A 17,263-nucleotide genomic window follows, 5' to 3' on the forward strand; every position below is an offset into this window, starting at 1 on the left:
GCATGGGAGACCTGGAAGAAGCTCCTGGCTCCTAGCTTCAGCCTGGGCCAGCCCTGGCCATTGCAGCCATTTAGGGAGTAAACTAGCAGATGGAAGGTCTCATCATCCACTGCTTTCCTCAGGTTATTAGCAGGGAGCTAGATCAGAAGTGGAGCAGCCAGGACACAAACTGGTGCTCATATGGGATGCTTATGTCACAAGCAGTGGCTTTACCCACACTAGGCCACAACGCTGGTCTCGGATTCTTTAGTCTTGTCTGTTCTACCAGGTTCCTGATACGTTTTTTTCTTTGTTTCAAAGTATTTTTTTTTTTTTTTTTTGACAGGCAGAGTGGACAGTGAGAGAGAGACAGAGAGAAAGGTCTTCCTGCCGGCGCCGCAGTTCACTAGGCTAATCCTCCGCCTTGCGGCGCCGGCACACTGGTTTCTAGTCCTGGTCGGGGCACCGGATTCTGTCCTGGTTGCCCCTCTTCCAGGCCAGCTCTCTGCTGTGGCCAGGGAGTGCAGTGGAGGATGGCCCAAGTGCTTGGGCCCTGCACCCCATAGGAGACCAGGAGAAGTACCTGGCTCCTGCCATCGGATCAGCGTGGTACGCCGGCTGCAGCGTGCTGGCTGCAGCGGCCATTGGAGGGTGAACCAACGGCAAAGGAAGACTTTTCTCTCTGCTCTCTGTCTCTCTCTCTCTCACTGTCCACTCTGCCTGTAAAAAAAAAAAAAAAAAGAAAGGTCTTAAGGTCTTCCTTTGCCATTGGTTCACCCTCCAATGGCCGCCGTGGCTGGTGTGCTGCGGCCGGTGCACCACGCTGATCCGAAGGCAGGAGCCAGGTGCTTCTCCTGGTCTCCCATGCGGGTGCAGAGCCCAAGCACTTGGGCCATCCTCCACTGCACTCCCTGGCCACAGCAGAGAGCTGGCCTGGAAGAGGGGCAACCGGGACAGAATCTGGTGCCCTGACCAGGACTAGAACCCGGTGTGCCAGCGCCGCAAGGTGGAGGATTAGCCCTATGAGCCTCGGCACCAGCACTGTTTCAAAGTATTTTTAAAAACAGTAGTTTAATAAGCATTCATCCAGTAGTTGCTGCATTCTATGCACTCTACGATGTACCAAATCAAGGTGAAGAAGTGGCAGATTTTCTCCACCCTTTGTTTCCATGATGTTCATCTATGATATCTGGGGCTGCCTTCCTGGTTCTTTTTTGAAACAATGGAAATTCCTTGCCACCTCCTTCTACCCTCCAGTAATACTGCCCCAAAATACAGGTGCAAGCTTACAGCAACTTTTAAAAATGCTGCATAAAGCATGTTCAACTATTTAAAAAGGTTGAATTCATAAAGAAACAGGTGTTATCTTTAAGAGATAAACTGTGTATGATAAGATGAATTATACTTTCATGATGAAAATAAGAAAAGACCCTGTGAAGATTCCAGGGCCTAGTACCAGAAAGAGAGGCACTGAAGTTGTTACCATGTCTGGGCCTTACCTGACTCAGCTACAAATCATTTACTGTGAGAGTGAAAGAAATGGTTAAAAGAAATTGAATCTGTTGCTCACAAGATTGTAGGCTCACGTCCCCTGGAGAAAAGTGGCATAAAAATTATTCTTGCCCCCATGCTCTTTGGAATACAAATAATTACCTGCATGGAAATTGCTTTTATCACAGTTGCAACAAATGGCAAATTGAATAGTGAATAAATTATCTTATAAAATAGACTGCCCATTATATAGCACAGCTTTAAATAAAACAAAATACTTGCTTTTCATCTGCTTAATTTATGATGTGTTTGAAGTTTAGAGACAAATAAGAGCTTTTCTGTATCCCTCTGTGCAAATAATGAATGAAATCAATATGATTAGAAATAAGCTAAAAGAATGAAACTTTGTGTGACCATGTAATCAATAGAGAAAAATAAAAATATAAAACCATGAACGACATTTGTAACAAAGATTTGTTAATTAGATTTAGGTCTGTAAATTCTTAGAAAAATGTTGATAAGTTGGTTTTGTGTATAAATAGAACACAAGTAGAACACTTTTTGGTCTGAATTTACATAATGGCATGTCACTTTCTATTATATCCTATCATGTTATATCATACATTGTTTTTTTCTTTATAGACAGACGAGCAAGCCATGCTGGAAGATACACTAGTTGCACTATTTGATTTGGAAAAGGTTTCTTTCTACTTTAAACCATCAGAAGAGGAACCACTGGTTGCAAGTTAGTAACTAAATGTTCATGAATTTCATTGATGTCAAATAATAACATAGCACAACTTTGATATTAACATTGATATACAGTAGTACTTTATGAATTGATGGATTGATAAGTATTTCTTTGAGTTATCATTTTTCTGTCATCAAACCTGACAAAAGAAATATTGCGGAAGTTACACGTTCAGAGGAACAGTAACGCATATGGTCTAATGTTCATGTATTTTAGTTCATGCAAATTGTTTATCTGCTACTTCAACACCATTCAAAGTAGGTTTAAATGTATTAATCCAAGAAAGCTTCAGCAATTTGTTATTTCTTTTTGTCTCTTATTCTTATAAGTGTGGGGAACCAATATATTACTCCAGAGAAAGGAAGCATTTTCAGGGCTGTAAGAGGTTCTTATTTTTCACATTCCTATTGTATAGTACAATAAATAGGGCTCAATAAATTTCAGTGTAATCAGTGCCGTGATTGAAGAATTATATTCATTCATTCATCTACAAATTCGTAAATGAATACTTCTTGACAAAACTTTTCTAGGTATTAGATTCAGAAGAGAGCTAAAGAGGTAAATATCTCTCATGGGAATCATTCAGATTAGCAGAGATAAATAACAAAGAAGATAAATGAGCTAATTTTATAATAAATTAGAAGGGTCATCGAAAATGTTAGTAAAAGAGGCGCAGAACTGAGAGGAGGCAGAATGTGAATCTACAGCCAGGCTGAATTTATTCAGAGAAAATAAATTGGCAGAGTTGGGTGACTAACTGCCGGTGTGTACATTGAGGGAACATGGGGCAGGAGGCCCTGACCCCAGGAGCCCGGCCTTTGTCTATCTTAGGAAGGCTAGGGATGGGGGTGTGGGTAGGGGGCCGCAGGCAGAGGTGAATTCCTGGAACTGGTCTTTCAGGTGGCCAAGCAAATGATCTTTCAGGTGGCCTCATGGGACCTCTGAACCTGGGGAAGAATGTGGAATTGGGGTGTGAAGGCAATAAGGTGTGAGACCCAATTAAGATTCAAGGGCAAGGAATAAAGTCCTATGCTTATCTGTCTTTTGGGCAATGATGAGAATGGCTGAAGCTTATGTCTGTGTTCCATCAGTGACAATATGAACCAAAGGGAGATAAGAGATCAGAGTATAAGGATAAGGGGCGAGTGAAGGGCTGTGAATAGCAGGATAAGGAGGGAAGGCTTACTGAGAAGCAGCAGAGGACTGAGGGAATGAGTAAGTGGGTGTTGGGAGAGGGGCAGCCCAGACTCATAGAATCAGAGGTGGGAGTGCATGTGGTGGGTTCTCAGGACAGCAAGCAGGCTTGTGTGACTGGGACAGAGCCAGAGACAGGAGCAGACAAGATAAGAATGGAGAAGAGCCAATGATGCAGGACTTTCCAGCTTTGTCTTCCCTCCCAAATCATTGAGTAGATGGAGGAAGGAATCTGTCTTTGAGGTTAAAAAGCAGACTGCTTTGTTGAGAAGGTCTTCTGGAGGTAAGGGCAGAAGCCCAGAGAACAGTGAGGAAACTGTTGCCTGACCACATGAGAGATCATGGCCACTTGGCTTGAGGGTCGCTGCAGAGATGGTTAAAAAAAAAAAAAAAAAACCCTGAATTTTATTAAAGTTTCTCTTCCACTGATGAACAAGAGGACAAACAAGAACGTGAAGATGTGAAGTATAAAATTAGACATTTAGGATTTATTAAAGGAAATTTTTTTCTGGAGAAGAGTAATATTTGATAAGGATAATACTATTTGAACAAATTATGTGGTCTTCTGTGGCCATATAAAGAATGGGATATATTTTCATGTTCTTGAATAATGTGGCCATAGCTTTGCTGAAGGAAAAGAGAACCCTATTTCTGTGATATAACCCAATGTGATTTTTGAAGTTTTGCCTGAGGGACTATAAGCTCACAGAAGCACTGTTTTCTGTGGTTCCAATATGACATTATTGGCAAATAGTCTGTTGAACAAGTATGAAAAGAACCAATATCATAAGCTTAATGAAATATTTACTTATTGTATGTCTGCTATGAGAAATTTAAATTTGGCATATTGGAATACATACTACATATTAAATACAATCGAGGATATGTAAAGAATAATAGTATATAAATGTAGATGTACCCGTATCAGACACAAAAATTGTGACATACATCTACAATACATTTTTATGTATTTCTTTGAAGCATAACCTTCAGTTATGAAAATAGTTCTCTAGTGAAAGACTGGTTTCAAGGCTATACTACTAGGCATGTCAGGAAAATTAAAAACTGTGATGATAGATGTATTAGTCAGCTCTTCATAACTACAACAACATACCCAAGGCACTAACTTTCTAAAGAGAAAAAGTTTATTTGACTCACAGTTTTGGAGACTTGGAGTCCATTAGTGTGCAACCGCATTGGTTTGGCCTCTGGTGAAGGCAGCAGATGGTGGCATATCATGGGGGTAATGTGTGTATGTCTGTGCATTGGGGGTTACAAAGTTATATCACTTTATAGTCAGAGGGAGTCTCAAAATTCCTTCCAAGGGCATGCCTCCAATGACCTAATGACGTCTTGGTAGCTCCCACTTCCCAAAGGTTCCAACCCCTAATAGCTTCATCCAGCTTCATCCATGGTTTTACCAAACCATGGCAATGGGAATAAATCTCATTTTAAGTTGACTCAGGGAAAAAAAAGGTCATCACATATTAAGTGGTTTAATAAAACTAGACCTCTATTATCCTGGATACAATTTGATCTTTGTATATGCATAGAAGCAGAGGAACATGATTGACTCATTAATTCTGCATCACTGGAATGGAGACCAGTTAGCTGCATGTCCATAAGGGAAGGACTAAGTGTGGAGAGAAGGAATGAAGGTGTAGAGATTATTATCTTTGAAGTTGAGAAACCTAATTTCTTCTTGCTTTCTTCTCATCTGCAAACAAAAGATTAGCTTTCCCCAGCTTACTAGGTTGAAGGGCTTAAATAAAATACTGTATTTTAAGCAGTCTACCATTTATATGGATCATAGTAGTGTTCAGTGAGAATTTTTTTTTTTAAAGATTTTATTTATTTATTTGAGAAGTAGAGTTACAGACAGTGAGAGGGAGAGACAGAGAGAAAGGTCTTCCATCTGCTGGTTCACTCCTGAAATGGCAGTAACAGTGGAGCTGAGCTGATCTGAAGCCAGGAGCCAGGTCTACTACTTTTCCAGGCCATAGCAGAGAACTGGATGGTAAGAGAAGCAGCCGGGACTAGTACCGGTGCTGGGATATGGGATGCCGGCGCTGCAGGCAAATGATTAACTTACTGTGCCACAGCGCCGGCCCCCAGTAAATATTTGAATTCACCCCCCTTACCTTATTACTTTGTAGTCTTTTCTAAAAGCTGTATTTATAGCATCATCCATCTTCTCATTTGTACATTAAGTAATAATGAAATTCTAAACTGCTATGGCATGCTAAGCAAATAGACTCAGATGTTTGGATTGAAGACATTTCATTTCATCAAAGAAATATTGTTAAATATGTATAGCACAATAACCACCAAACTAAGTTCGAGAAATACAATGGTAAGCAAATAAAACAAAGTCCCATTTGGCAGCAAGCTTAGAGATTACTGTTATATTATTATTGGAGGAAAAAAGAAAACAGTTAGATGATTAGGTTATATAAAGCAGAACTTCTCTTTTTTTATTGATGCTGCAGGTAAATTTCTGGTAATTAATTATTAGGAGAATGAATATTTTTGACCCCTACAGTCTCTGTATGGGCCAGGCATTGTCCTGGAGTGGTGGATGTCAAGATGGATGAGAGAAATTCAATCCCTGTGTTCACGGGCCTGACAGTATTGTTACAAAACAATAATTAAGGGATTAACTTCACGGATAGGGCTATAATGAATCCTCTAGAGGAAATAAGCAGATGCATAATGAAAAAGGATGAAGTGGCCTTAAAAAAAATGACCAGTGAAGAACTCTGCAGAAATTGCTTAAGGGGCAATGTTGTGTCCCAGCTAGTTAGACTAGCCAGCATTCCATGTGGGGATTCCCTGTGGGAATGCTGGTTTGAGTCTCAGCTGCTCTTCTTCCAATCCAGCTTCCTGATAATATGCTTCATAAAGCAGTGGAAGATGGCCAAAGTGCTTGGACCCCTGCCACCCATGCAGGAGACACAGCTGAGTTCTTGGCTCTGGCCTTCAGCGTGACCCAGCCATAGCTGTTGAGGCCATCTGGGGAGTGAACCAGTGGGTGGAAGATAGCTTTCCCCCTCCCCTTCCCTTCTCACCCTGCCTTTCAAATGTATAAGTAAAGAAATATGGAGAAAAAAAGAAATAGCTTTAAATTGTACTCTGAGGACATCAAAGGTATAGCTTTGCAGAGGGTCAGGGAAAAGCAGTCAAAGCAGACAGAACTAATGACTTTTTAGAGACTAATCTCAAATCAAGGTCCACTCAATGGTTGGGGGCCATGGTTACAGGGTTGGAATGGCTCTGTTCAAACTCCTCTCTAGGATCAATCCCTCTGGTGCTATCAGAGACCTTTTTCTCATGTAATAATGATTTTGAAGATTTTAATATTTATGTAGTCCTAATGGGTAAGTTTGCTTTTCATAGAAGATAAATGGCTACCCACAAAAGCAGTAATTATCAATTCTACATTGTTCTATACTTTTAAAAAAGTTTTCTTAATGTTAGGTTTTAAGAGTTCTTTGTGGCTGGTGCCGTGGCTTATTAGGTTAATCCTCCGCCTGCGGCGCCAGCACACTGGGTTCTAGTCCTGGTTGCGGCACCGGATTCTGTCCCGGTTGCCCCCCTTCCAGTCCAGCTCTCTGTTGTGGCCCGGGAGTGCAGTGGAGGATGGCCCAAGTGCTTGGGCCCTGCACCCCATGGGAGACCAGGAGAAGCACCTGGCTCCTGGCTTTGGATCAGCGCAGTGCGCTGGTCGCAGCGTGCAGGCCGCGGCGGCCATTGGAGGGTGAACCAATGGCAAAGGAAGACCTTTCTCTCTCTCTCATTTTGTCCACTCTGCCTGTCAAAAAAAAAAAAAAAAAAAAAAAAAGAGTTCTTTGTATAATTTGAAATTGCAGTCCTTTGTTGGTTATATCTTTTGCAAATGTTTTCTCCCAGTCTGGTATTTATGTTCTTTTTTCTTGACACTGTCTTTCACAGGGTGGAAGATATAAATTTTAATTAAATCCAGCTTATCAATTCTTTATTTATAGATTGTGTCTTTTATATTATTTCTGAAAAGTCATCACGATGTCCAAAGTCATCTAGATTTTTCTCCTGGGCCATCTTCTAGGAGTTAGATTTTTGGATTTTACCTTTTGGTCTATGACCCATTTTCAGTTAATTTTTGTAAAGGGTATAAGGTCAGTGCATAGATTTTTATGTTTTTGTATATAGGTGTCCAGTTGATACAGAACCATTAGTTGAAGGGTATCTTTGCTCCATTGTATTGACTTTGTTCCTCTGCCTAAGACTTTATCAGTTTAAACATATGCAGATGCATTTCTGGGCTCTTTATTATGTTCCATTGATCTGATTCTCTATTATTTGACTAATACCATAGTGTCTTGATTATTTGAGTTTAATAATAAATCTCAAAGTTGGATGGTTCAGTTTTCTTTGTTTTCTCCTTCAGTATGGTTTTGGTTATTCTGAGTCTTTTGTCTTTGCATATAAATTTCAGAATCATTTTGTATTCATTAAATAAATTCAGATTTTGATTGGTATTGAATTGAGGTTGTAGATCAAGTTGGGAAGAAATAGCATACTTACAATATTGAATATCTTCTGTCTACAAGCTTTGAATATTACTCGATGTATTTAATTTTTAAAAAGTTTTTTTTAATTTTAGTTTTTCTCATAATGATTTTATATATTTTTACTAGAATTATATCAAATTATTTCATCGAGAAAGACTAATATAAATGGTATTGTATTTTTAACTTCAAATTCTACTTGTTGGCCGGCGCCATGGCTCACTAGGCTAATCCTCCTCCTGTGGCATCAGCACCCTGGGTTCTAGTCCCGGTTGGGGCACCGGATTCTGTCCCAGTTGCCCCTCTTCCAGGCCAGCTCTCTGCAGTGGCCTGGGGAGGCAGTAGAGGATGGCTCAAGTGCTTGGGCCCTGCACCGGCATAGGAGACCAGATTGGGGCACCTGGCTCCTGGCTTTGGATCGGCGCAGCGTGCCGGCCATAGCAGCCATTTTGGGGGTGAACCACGGAAAGGAAGACCTTTCTCTCTGTTTCTCTCTCACTGTCTAACTCTGCCTGTCAAAAAAATTTTTTAAAAAATTATACTTGTTTATTGCTAGTATTAGGGAAATCAATTGATTGTTATATATTAATTTTGTATCCTACAACCTCACTATAATGACTTATTAGGGTTTTTTTTTTTTTTTTGGTTTAATTTTTTTTCAGCTTTTCTATATAATTATGTCATCTGTGATCAAAGACAGTTTTATTTCTATTTTTCCCAAACTAAGCTTTTTATTTATTATTCTTGTCTTACTGTATTAGCTAGGGGTTTCTTAAAAAGGGGTGGTGAAGGGAGATATCCTTGTGTGTTCTTGATTTTAGTGGGAAGTCTTCTGTTATCTCACCAGTTGTAGATATTCTTTTATGAGGTTGAAGAAGTTCCCTGTATTCCTAGTGTACTGGGAATTTTACCATAAATAAGTGTTGGATTTTGTCAGCAAAGATTTTTTTGGTGGCTATTCAGATGGTTATGTGATTTTTCCTGTCTAGCCTGTTGACATAATGGAATACATTAATTGATTTTCAAATGTTAACATTGAATAACTTGTTAAATGACAATCAATTGTCATATATAATTATTTTTATACATTACGAGATTTAGTTTGCTATTTTTGTGTTTTTTTGCAACTATATTCTTGTATAAACTTTTACAGTTGTAACACTTGAAGTGAAGCAATCTCCATTCTTTATTATAATACTCTTAGTTTTAACTTCATTTTAGTTAACATACTTGATAGTTTTCAGAAAGCATTAACAAATCTTGATTTGTTCTAGGCTTGTCCTATAAAATGAGACTCTGTCTGCTACATCACTATTTTCCTTTCAATAACATTATTCATTCATTGAAATAGAGACCAGCTACATTAATGCCAATGAGTAAAAGAATTTAATGAGACCTAAAATAGGTATGAAAGAGAGTGTATTAAAAAAGGAAAACTAGAATTTACAAATATTTAGTGTGCATTAATCTATATTTTTTCAGTGCTCATATATCTCTTTTATCTTTATTTTAGAAACCATAAGAAAAACTTTTTCCAGTCATTAAAGTGCCATTAATTTTCACATCTTTCACTGAGAAACTTATTTGTTCTCTTTTACAAATTAAAACTTTCATATCTTCCATTTTTAAAATTGTAGGTGTCGCTCCCCCTCTTCGTGGAGGAATGACACTGGACCCTGCGCTGTTCTTTCGTCTGCTCGGCCCTCCCCGGGTTTGCTGCTGGTTCTTCCCGGGTTGGCTACTATCCCTTCCACCTCCGTGGAAGGGCAGTTCCCCCTGGCCGCTTTCCCCACTTCCGCAGGGGAGCGGCACACCGCAGGCCGGCTTTCTCGGGGGCTGCACAGGTGTTCCTTCAGCTAGATGTTCCCCTTAGATGTTCCCTGGTGCATGCCGTCTCTCTCCTCCTTTATAGTCCTCCTCCGCCAATCCCAACTCGGCTGCCCACACGCCGAGTACGCTGCTCTCCAATCAGGAGCAAGTCCTACAGTTTATTGGTTGAACTGGAGGCAGCTGTGCGGAAGCTGTTTACTTCTCTCCCAGCGCCATATTGTGGGAGAGCAGATGCATAGAATAAGTCTTAATTCCAGTAACTCAGTCCAGTCCGGGCTGCTCCCCACAGTAGGAAATATAAAATAAGCATTAGTACGTGGAACAAAGATGTGAAATGTCAGTGCAACGTCTCCTTTACTGGCATGCAGCTAAATATAGTTAAATTTAACAAGAAGCCTGCAATCTGTGATCATAAGTGTCATTTAACCTTTAACTTCAATTCTATATAGAGTTTTATTTTGAGGCAGGTTGGAAATAATAAATATTGAGTCAAGAACATGTATTAAATGCTTACTACATTTTGGGTTTAATTTTAATTAGGTAGTATAGACTGTTCTATCTTCATAGAAAGATTTTATATTCTTTTAATGAGGTAGGAATATTTGTCATATATGTTTGTCACAAAACAAGGGAGATTTAGCATAGCATTGTGAAGTACTCCTACAGCATTTAGCTATTCAGGTTTTTTTTTTTTAATAAGTAATTAAATTTAGAATCTTTGAAAATAGCTACAAGAGTTTGAACAGATAATTTCTAATGGCTGTAGGGCACCAACAGAAGATAATACAATTTTGATCTGGTACTCAGGGAATGGAGCTTACAAAACCCATGCTAATTTTGTTAATGGTTACTATGTACTCAATTTCTTGCAAACTACTTAAGAAGTATACCCCAAGGACTCATTTTGACTAAAATATGAATGAGGCAGCTGCCCTGAGAGATTTTGAATCCAAACTATGTGCAGCTAACTCCTCATTTAGCTGAGTGAAACATCTGGTGTGTCAAGGAGCACCAAAGTTTCCTATTGCAGATCTTTATATACAATACAGTAATAAATCTGTTGCTTTAGCGGACGAGAATCTGATTTAATGTTCTTTCCCTTGTAACTCTGTATGTCTGAGCTAGACTTGCTCTACACGAGCACTTTAGTTTCTAGTGATTTTCTGGATTGTTTTTAAGGGTTGACAGATACACCATATAGCATATCCTGATTTTAGGGAGTAACGGAAGACTAAATGTCATTGTAGATGTTCCTCTTACTTATCAAGCAGAAGGAAGCCGGCAAGCTTTGAAAGTTTACTTCTACATCGATAGCTATCATTTTGAGCAACTGCCTCAACGGTTGAAAAATGGAGGAGGATTTAAAATTCATCCTGTTCTTTTTGCACAAGGTAAACTGTTTCCCTTTTTATGATTCCTGTACCTAAGTTATTTTATCATTTTTAGTGAATATAAATGTAGTAGTCAAAGTTTGTTTTTCGTTAATTTGAAATGCATTGTTTTAGGCAATGCATTTGCTTCTGGGAATGTTTATTTAAGACAGAATCATGTATGATGTAAATTTTTATCAAATAAGATTACACCATTATGTGTAATGAAGGCTAAATTATGATTGATTTACTAAATAAAGGTAAGTTAAATTTGGCTACATAAATTTATTTAAGTTGTACTATAGTGGAGACATTAAAATGATATGGTCAAGGATAAGTACCTGGCTCCTGCCATCGGATCAGCGCGGTGTGCGGGCTGCAGCGTGCAGGCCGCGGCGGCCATTGGAGGGTGAACCAATGGCAAAAGGAAGACCTTTCTCTCTATCTCTCTCTCTCACTGTCCACTCTGCCTGTCAAAAAAAAATTATATGGTCAAATATTCTCTGACGTAGAAAAAGTATGATAGTATATGCATGCAGATTATAAAAAATAATTTATATTTTACTCTCAAGTATATATGAATCTATATACTTACATGCATGTCAAATGTTTTAAGTATCACTGAGTGGTTAAATTTATGCTTTATTAATATTTTTGATCAATTTTTGGTTAGGAAATATGTATTTTTTTTTTCAAATAAACAATGAGTGTCACTGACAACTGAAGAAATTAAGATTAGCACAAGTAAGAAAATTCTTGCATGAATTGTATTTCCAAAGGAAGTTTCTGTATCTTTCCTAGTTCCAGGTTCATAACGTGCTGCCTAAAAAAGATCCTGTATAGTCTCTTCTACTCTGGAATATTCTCCAAGCTTTTAAAAATGCATGCTGTGGTCACAAGGTTATATCAGTTTCTCTGAATGATACCACAGAGAATTTCATTTTTCTTCTTTTGAGTTTTCAAGAATTGCATTGCTTTGCTGTAGAATATTAATGTTCTGATACAAAATGAGGAGAGTGTAGAGGAATAAAAACATTCTGAATAACTGAAGGACACATAAGCATATGAAATCTAAGTTTGTTACCAAGTGAGGTTTTTGCTTTCTCCCACATATTATTTTTAAACCCTGAATTTTAAAAGATAGATGACTCTTCCTTCAATTGTCATAGTTTGAAAGCTGCAACTGCCTCAAACAGATAGTTGGAATGAATACTTTTAAATAGAGGAAAGTTTCAATGAGAGGATGTTCACAGTTGTTAGAAGGTGTTTTCATTTCTCCTTGTAGGAATGTGATTTATAGGAAGGTCATAAAGATTCTGTAATAAAAAGGAATAAAAAGAGTGAACACAAGTAGACCTTTGGAAATATGTCAGGGAATAGTTAAACCTAAAATATGTTAAAAGCCATTACCGGTGAAGACAGTTCGAGAAGATAGGGAAGGGTGCTTGTCTAGAATGTTAACTTTTATAGAGTTTAACCAGAGCTTACAGTTATTAAAGCCTCTGCATTTCATTTCTTTTCTTTCTGTCTGAATTTTGTCTCTTTGAAATCATTACTGAAATGACAGATGGCACTAGTCACCTTTTTTAAAAAAAAAATCATTTCAGGGCCAACGCCATGGCTTACTTGGCTAATCCTCCGCCTGCAGCGCCAGCATCCCATATGGGTGCCGGTTCTAGTCCCTGTGCACCTCTTCCAGTCCAGCTTTCTGCTGTGGCCTGGGATAGCAGTGGAGGGTGGCCCAAGTGCTTGGCCCCTGCACCTGCATGGGAGACTGGGAGGAAGCACCTGGCTTCTGGCTTCAGATCGGTACAACGCCAACCATTGTGGCCATTTGGGGAGTGAACCAACGGAAGGAAGACCTTTCTCTCTGTGTCTCTCTCTCTCACTGTCTATAACTCTACCTGTGAAATAAAAAAAAAAAAATCTTTGCATTTGTGACACATTGGCCATAAGTAGCTGAGTAATCATCTCCACCAACCCAAGTGCATTCAAAGAAGATTATTTTGCAAACAGCCTCTATTTTTAATTTTTAATTTTGGCCAAAGTTAATTTTAAAATAATCTCTAAATAGATATAACTTCAGTGAATTAATTTAATTAAAATTTAATTTAAAGAAAAGCTATGATAAACTTTTGGTTTTAGTATTCTCATGGCTAAAAATATGAAAAGGATTTGAATAAGCAACAATGGAAACACTTCTGTAACAAGGTCACAGATAGGTAAAGCAGCTGGGAACAGCTTGTTTGCTTAGAAATTTGTCAGTGATAAGCTTGTTTATTCAAAGAGGGTGCAGAAGTTCCTCTGCATTCCTAAGACTCCCAGGAGGGAGCTTCAGTAGCTCTTAGTATTCATCAGATAGGGAGAAGCACAGAAATTTCAGACCTAGCTAGAGAGGAGATTGCCATCTGGTAATTGAAAAGTGGTGGTAGATGGAAGAGATGCCAAGTCTAACCCTGAGATGAAATCTTAAGAGTTTGAGTTTGTTTTTTATTTTTTAATTCTTCATTTTTAAAAATTATTTATTTATTTGGGACACACAGAGAGACAGAAAGAAAATACCTTATCTACTAATTTACTCTGCAAATGCCTGCAACATCCAGGACTGGGCCAGGCTGAAGCAAGGAGGCCTGAATGCAGTCTGGGTCTCCCACGTGGGTGGCAGGGACACAAGTACTTGAAGCATCACCAGCTGCCTCCCAGGGTGCGTATTAGCAAGAAGCTGAAATTGGAAGCAAAGCCAGGACTGAAACCCAGACACTTCAGTGTGGGATGCAGGTGTCCCAAGTAGTGTCCCAACTGCTATGCTAGACACCTGCTCCTAGAATTTTAATTTAGGGGCCAGCTTTGTGGCCTAGTGGGGTTAAACTGCCACCCAAGACGCTAACATCCCATATGGGCACCAGTTCATATCCTGGATGCTCCACTATTGACTCAACTCTCTGTTAAAGGCCTGAGAAATGCAGCAAAGATGGCCCAAGTGCATGGGTCCCTGCCACCCAAAGGGGAGACCCAGATGAAGCTCCTGGTTCCTGGCTTTGGTCTGACCCAGTGCTGGGTGTTGCAGTTATGGGAATGAACCAGGAGACAGAGGTCTTTCTTTTTGGTCTCTTCCTCTCTCCCTGAAACTCTGACTTTCAAAATAAATAAATGTTTTTTTAAAAAATTAGTTTACTTTGGGTGTGCCTTTGTACACAGTTTTTTGCTAGCCAATAAAAAATAGAAAAATTGGATAAATTTGAAAGTTTCCTGGGACGTCTTTTGAAGTCAGCCTCCTGAGGTTGAAGTAGAACAGACAGCCAATCTATCAGCTTCTTCCCATTTTTTGTTGCCTCCGTGGATACTGGGGGAAGTAGAGCACAGTAATTTATGGGCATCCTGCAGATATGGAACCAACTAAAGTGAGCAGGGTTGAAGGTAAAATAATTGCTGAAGGCCCGAGTTACAGAACAAGAATCTGGGTAGACAAAAGTGATCCTGATTTCCAAGGTAAGGAACACATAGGAAGTTTGGCACAAGGCATAGGCAAAAGGCTGGAATTTGAAAATCACATTAAAGCAATCTACTTACTAATATTCCTAAGTGCTTCCTACAGGTCAGGGAATCAGTGCTGTTGGGATTCTTGAGCCTTTGGTGAGATAAAGATCGTAAGTATAAGGCTGGTGAAATCACAAACATGAGGAGGAGAAATACTCAGGATCATTTTGCCCTCTTCCTACTGACTTATTTTTATGTTTCTGTCAGTGGTCCTTAGTGCTGGTGGCACATTAATCATCTTGAGGTTTTTTTTGTTTGTTTGTTTTTTGTTTTTTTTTTTTTTTTTTAAATACCCATACAAGATCAACTAAGAAAGTCTCTGGGGGCATGGGACCCAAATACTAGAATATTTTAGAAGCTATCTAAGTGGTTGTGGAGTCTACCAGGAGTGAGAAACCATGGTCTCTCACCATGCAATTATCCAGCTAATCTTTGTTTAATGAGACTAATTCACTTCACAAATGTTCTGTCTGTCTAGATTCTAGGGCGCCATAGCAAGAGGCACAGGAGCAATGCAATATATTCGTGCATTGCTTTTTTTTTTTTAACTTTTATTTAATGAATATAAGTTTCCAAAGTACGAATAATGGCGTGCATTGCTTTTAACAACAGGATGGAAGTGTAACCTTGAGTGGGATAGGTTTTTTTTTTTAATTATTTTTAAAAGTTTTTTTTTTTTTTTCATTTACTTTAAAGGCAGAAAGAGGGAGATGGAGACATAGACAGAGAGAGTGAGCACTATCTTCCATCCGCTGGTTCAATACCCAAATAGCCACAACAGCTGGGACTGGACCAAGCTGAAGTCAGGAACCAGAAGCTCCCTCTGGGTCTCCCACATGGGTGGCAATGGCCTAAGCAGTTGGGCTGTCTGCTGCTGCTTTCCCAGGTACATTAGTTGAGAACTTGATGGAAAGAGGAGCAGCAGTGACTTGAACCTGGGCCCATATGAAATGCTGGTGGCAGCTTAACCTGCTGCACCACAACACCGGCCTCCAATGGGACAGGATTCTTAAGCAAGGCTGATGAAGCTCAGAGAGTGGACAGCTGCAGGAGGGTTCTGCAGGGATCCTAGCAACCAGGCAGTGAGGCTGTCATTCTTAAAGGCCTCTGAGCAGGCAGCTTTTAGAGCCTCCTCTAAATAAAGTCCATGCCTTGCATCGCTCAAACCCATGACTGTAAGGGCTCGATGTGGGTCTTGGAGAATTCTGACAGGTCTTCATTCCTGGGGGAAGGGTGGTGAGAGTACTGTAAAAATAAAGGTACAGGACCTGCGCTGGGGCATGGTAAGCTAAGCCTCCACCTGTGCTGCTGGCATTCTAATGGGCTCCGGTTCATGTCCTGGCTGCTCCTCTTCCAACCCAGCTTTCTCTTTATGGCCTGGGAAAGCAGTGGAAGATGGCCCAAGTGCTTGGGCCCCTGCACTCATGTGGGAGACCCAAAAGAAGCTCCTGGTTTTGGATTGACCCCGCTCCAGCTGTTGTGGCCATATAAGGAGAAAACCAGTAAATGGAAAACCTTTCTCTCTGTCTCTCCCTCTCTCTGTAACTCTACCTCTCAAATAAATAAATTAATTAAATCTTTAAACAAACAGACAAAAAAAGATAAAGGCAAGTGGGCCAAGTGAGAATCCTTGCTGCCGCAGCTGGTCTTGAGGTCACCAATTGATTCTCATTTTCCCCCTTCTGCTATCCATTGTAGATTGACCTCCCTCTCAGCCTGAGCCTTTGCCATTTTCTGTGTCATGAGCAAGACTTTCATCTCTAAAGGGCTTCATCCCCTGGTCACCATGCCCTTTGTAGAATGGAATTATTGCAGTTTTCCTTTTACCAACAAATTTGGGCACAGGATTAGCAAGGGGGACCCTAGTGGATTCCCAGGGTGCCAAACCTACTGCTTCTGTACCCACTGTGTCACAGTAGCTCCGTCCCCTTCAGATGGCCAATGGTGATGGCTGTGCTTGGCTGCTAGTGCCTTGAAAAACCCATAGAACCAGAATTTTGGGGACAGGAAGAAAACATTCCTCAGGAGAGTCACTGAAACTCATGTATTAGTTTTGTTAGGCTGCTATACAAACTCACCACAAAGTGATGAGGCTTCAAACAAGAGGGATTTATTCTATCCCAGTTCTACAGGCTAGAAGTCTGAAATCGAGGTCTTGCTTCCTCCAATGGCTTCTGCATCTTCTGGCTTCTGGTATCTGCCACCAGTCCTTGCTTTTCCTTGATATTGTGGCTACATAATTACGATCTCTGTCTCCATTTTCATGTGGCTATCTGTCCTGTGTGTCTGTCTGTCTCTGCCTCTCTGTATTAAAATTTCCCTCTTCTTATAGCTTTAAGCTCACTCTGATTCAGTATGACTTCATTTTCATTTGGTTATATCTATAAAAGACCATATTTCAAGATAATGTCATATTTGTAGACACCAGGGTTGAGGAATTTACCATATCTTTGAGAGCACAGTTTAAGTCTAGTGATGTTAAGCACAGTCATTTCTGCTTCCAACTTCGGTTGCTGGATTTGTGTGTTCTGTCATTTAGGGACATGATGACATACCAAGTGCTG

The 17,263-nt window shown here is 39.8% G+C and overlaps 1 protein-coding gene across 2 annotated transcripts in view; it reads left to right on the forward strand.

The window, feature by feature from the left end:
* Positions 1 to 17,263, forward strand: part of PREX2 (phosphatidylinositol-3,4,5-trisphosphate dependent Rac exchange factor 2) — a 326,634-nt gene that overhangs the window by 213,170 nt on the left and 96,201 nt on the right. The window contains exons 33-34 of one of the 2 annotated variants that reach the window (XM_017341384.3): positions 2,113 to 2,215; positions 11,010 to 11,183. In XM_017341384.3, coding sequence (XP_017196873.2) covers positions 2,113 to 2,215; positions 11,010 to 11,183 — 277 coding nt within the window. The remainder of the gene's footprint in view (positions 1 to 2,112; positions 2,216 to 11,009; positions 11,184 to 17,263) is intronic. The other variant, XM_002710460.5, reaches the window with a different exon arrangement.

The sequence above is a fragment of the Oryctolagus cuniculus genome, chromosome 6 (genome assembly GCF_964237555.1).
Source record: "Oryctolagus cuniculus chromosome 6, mOryCun1.1, whole genome shotgun sequence".
NCBI classification, from domain to species: domain Eukaryota; kingdom Metazoa; phylum Chordata; class Mammalia; order Lagomorpha; family Leporidae; genus Oryctolagus; species Oryctolagus cuniculus.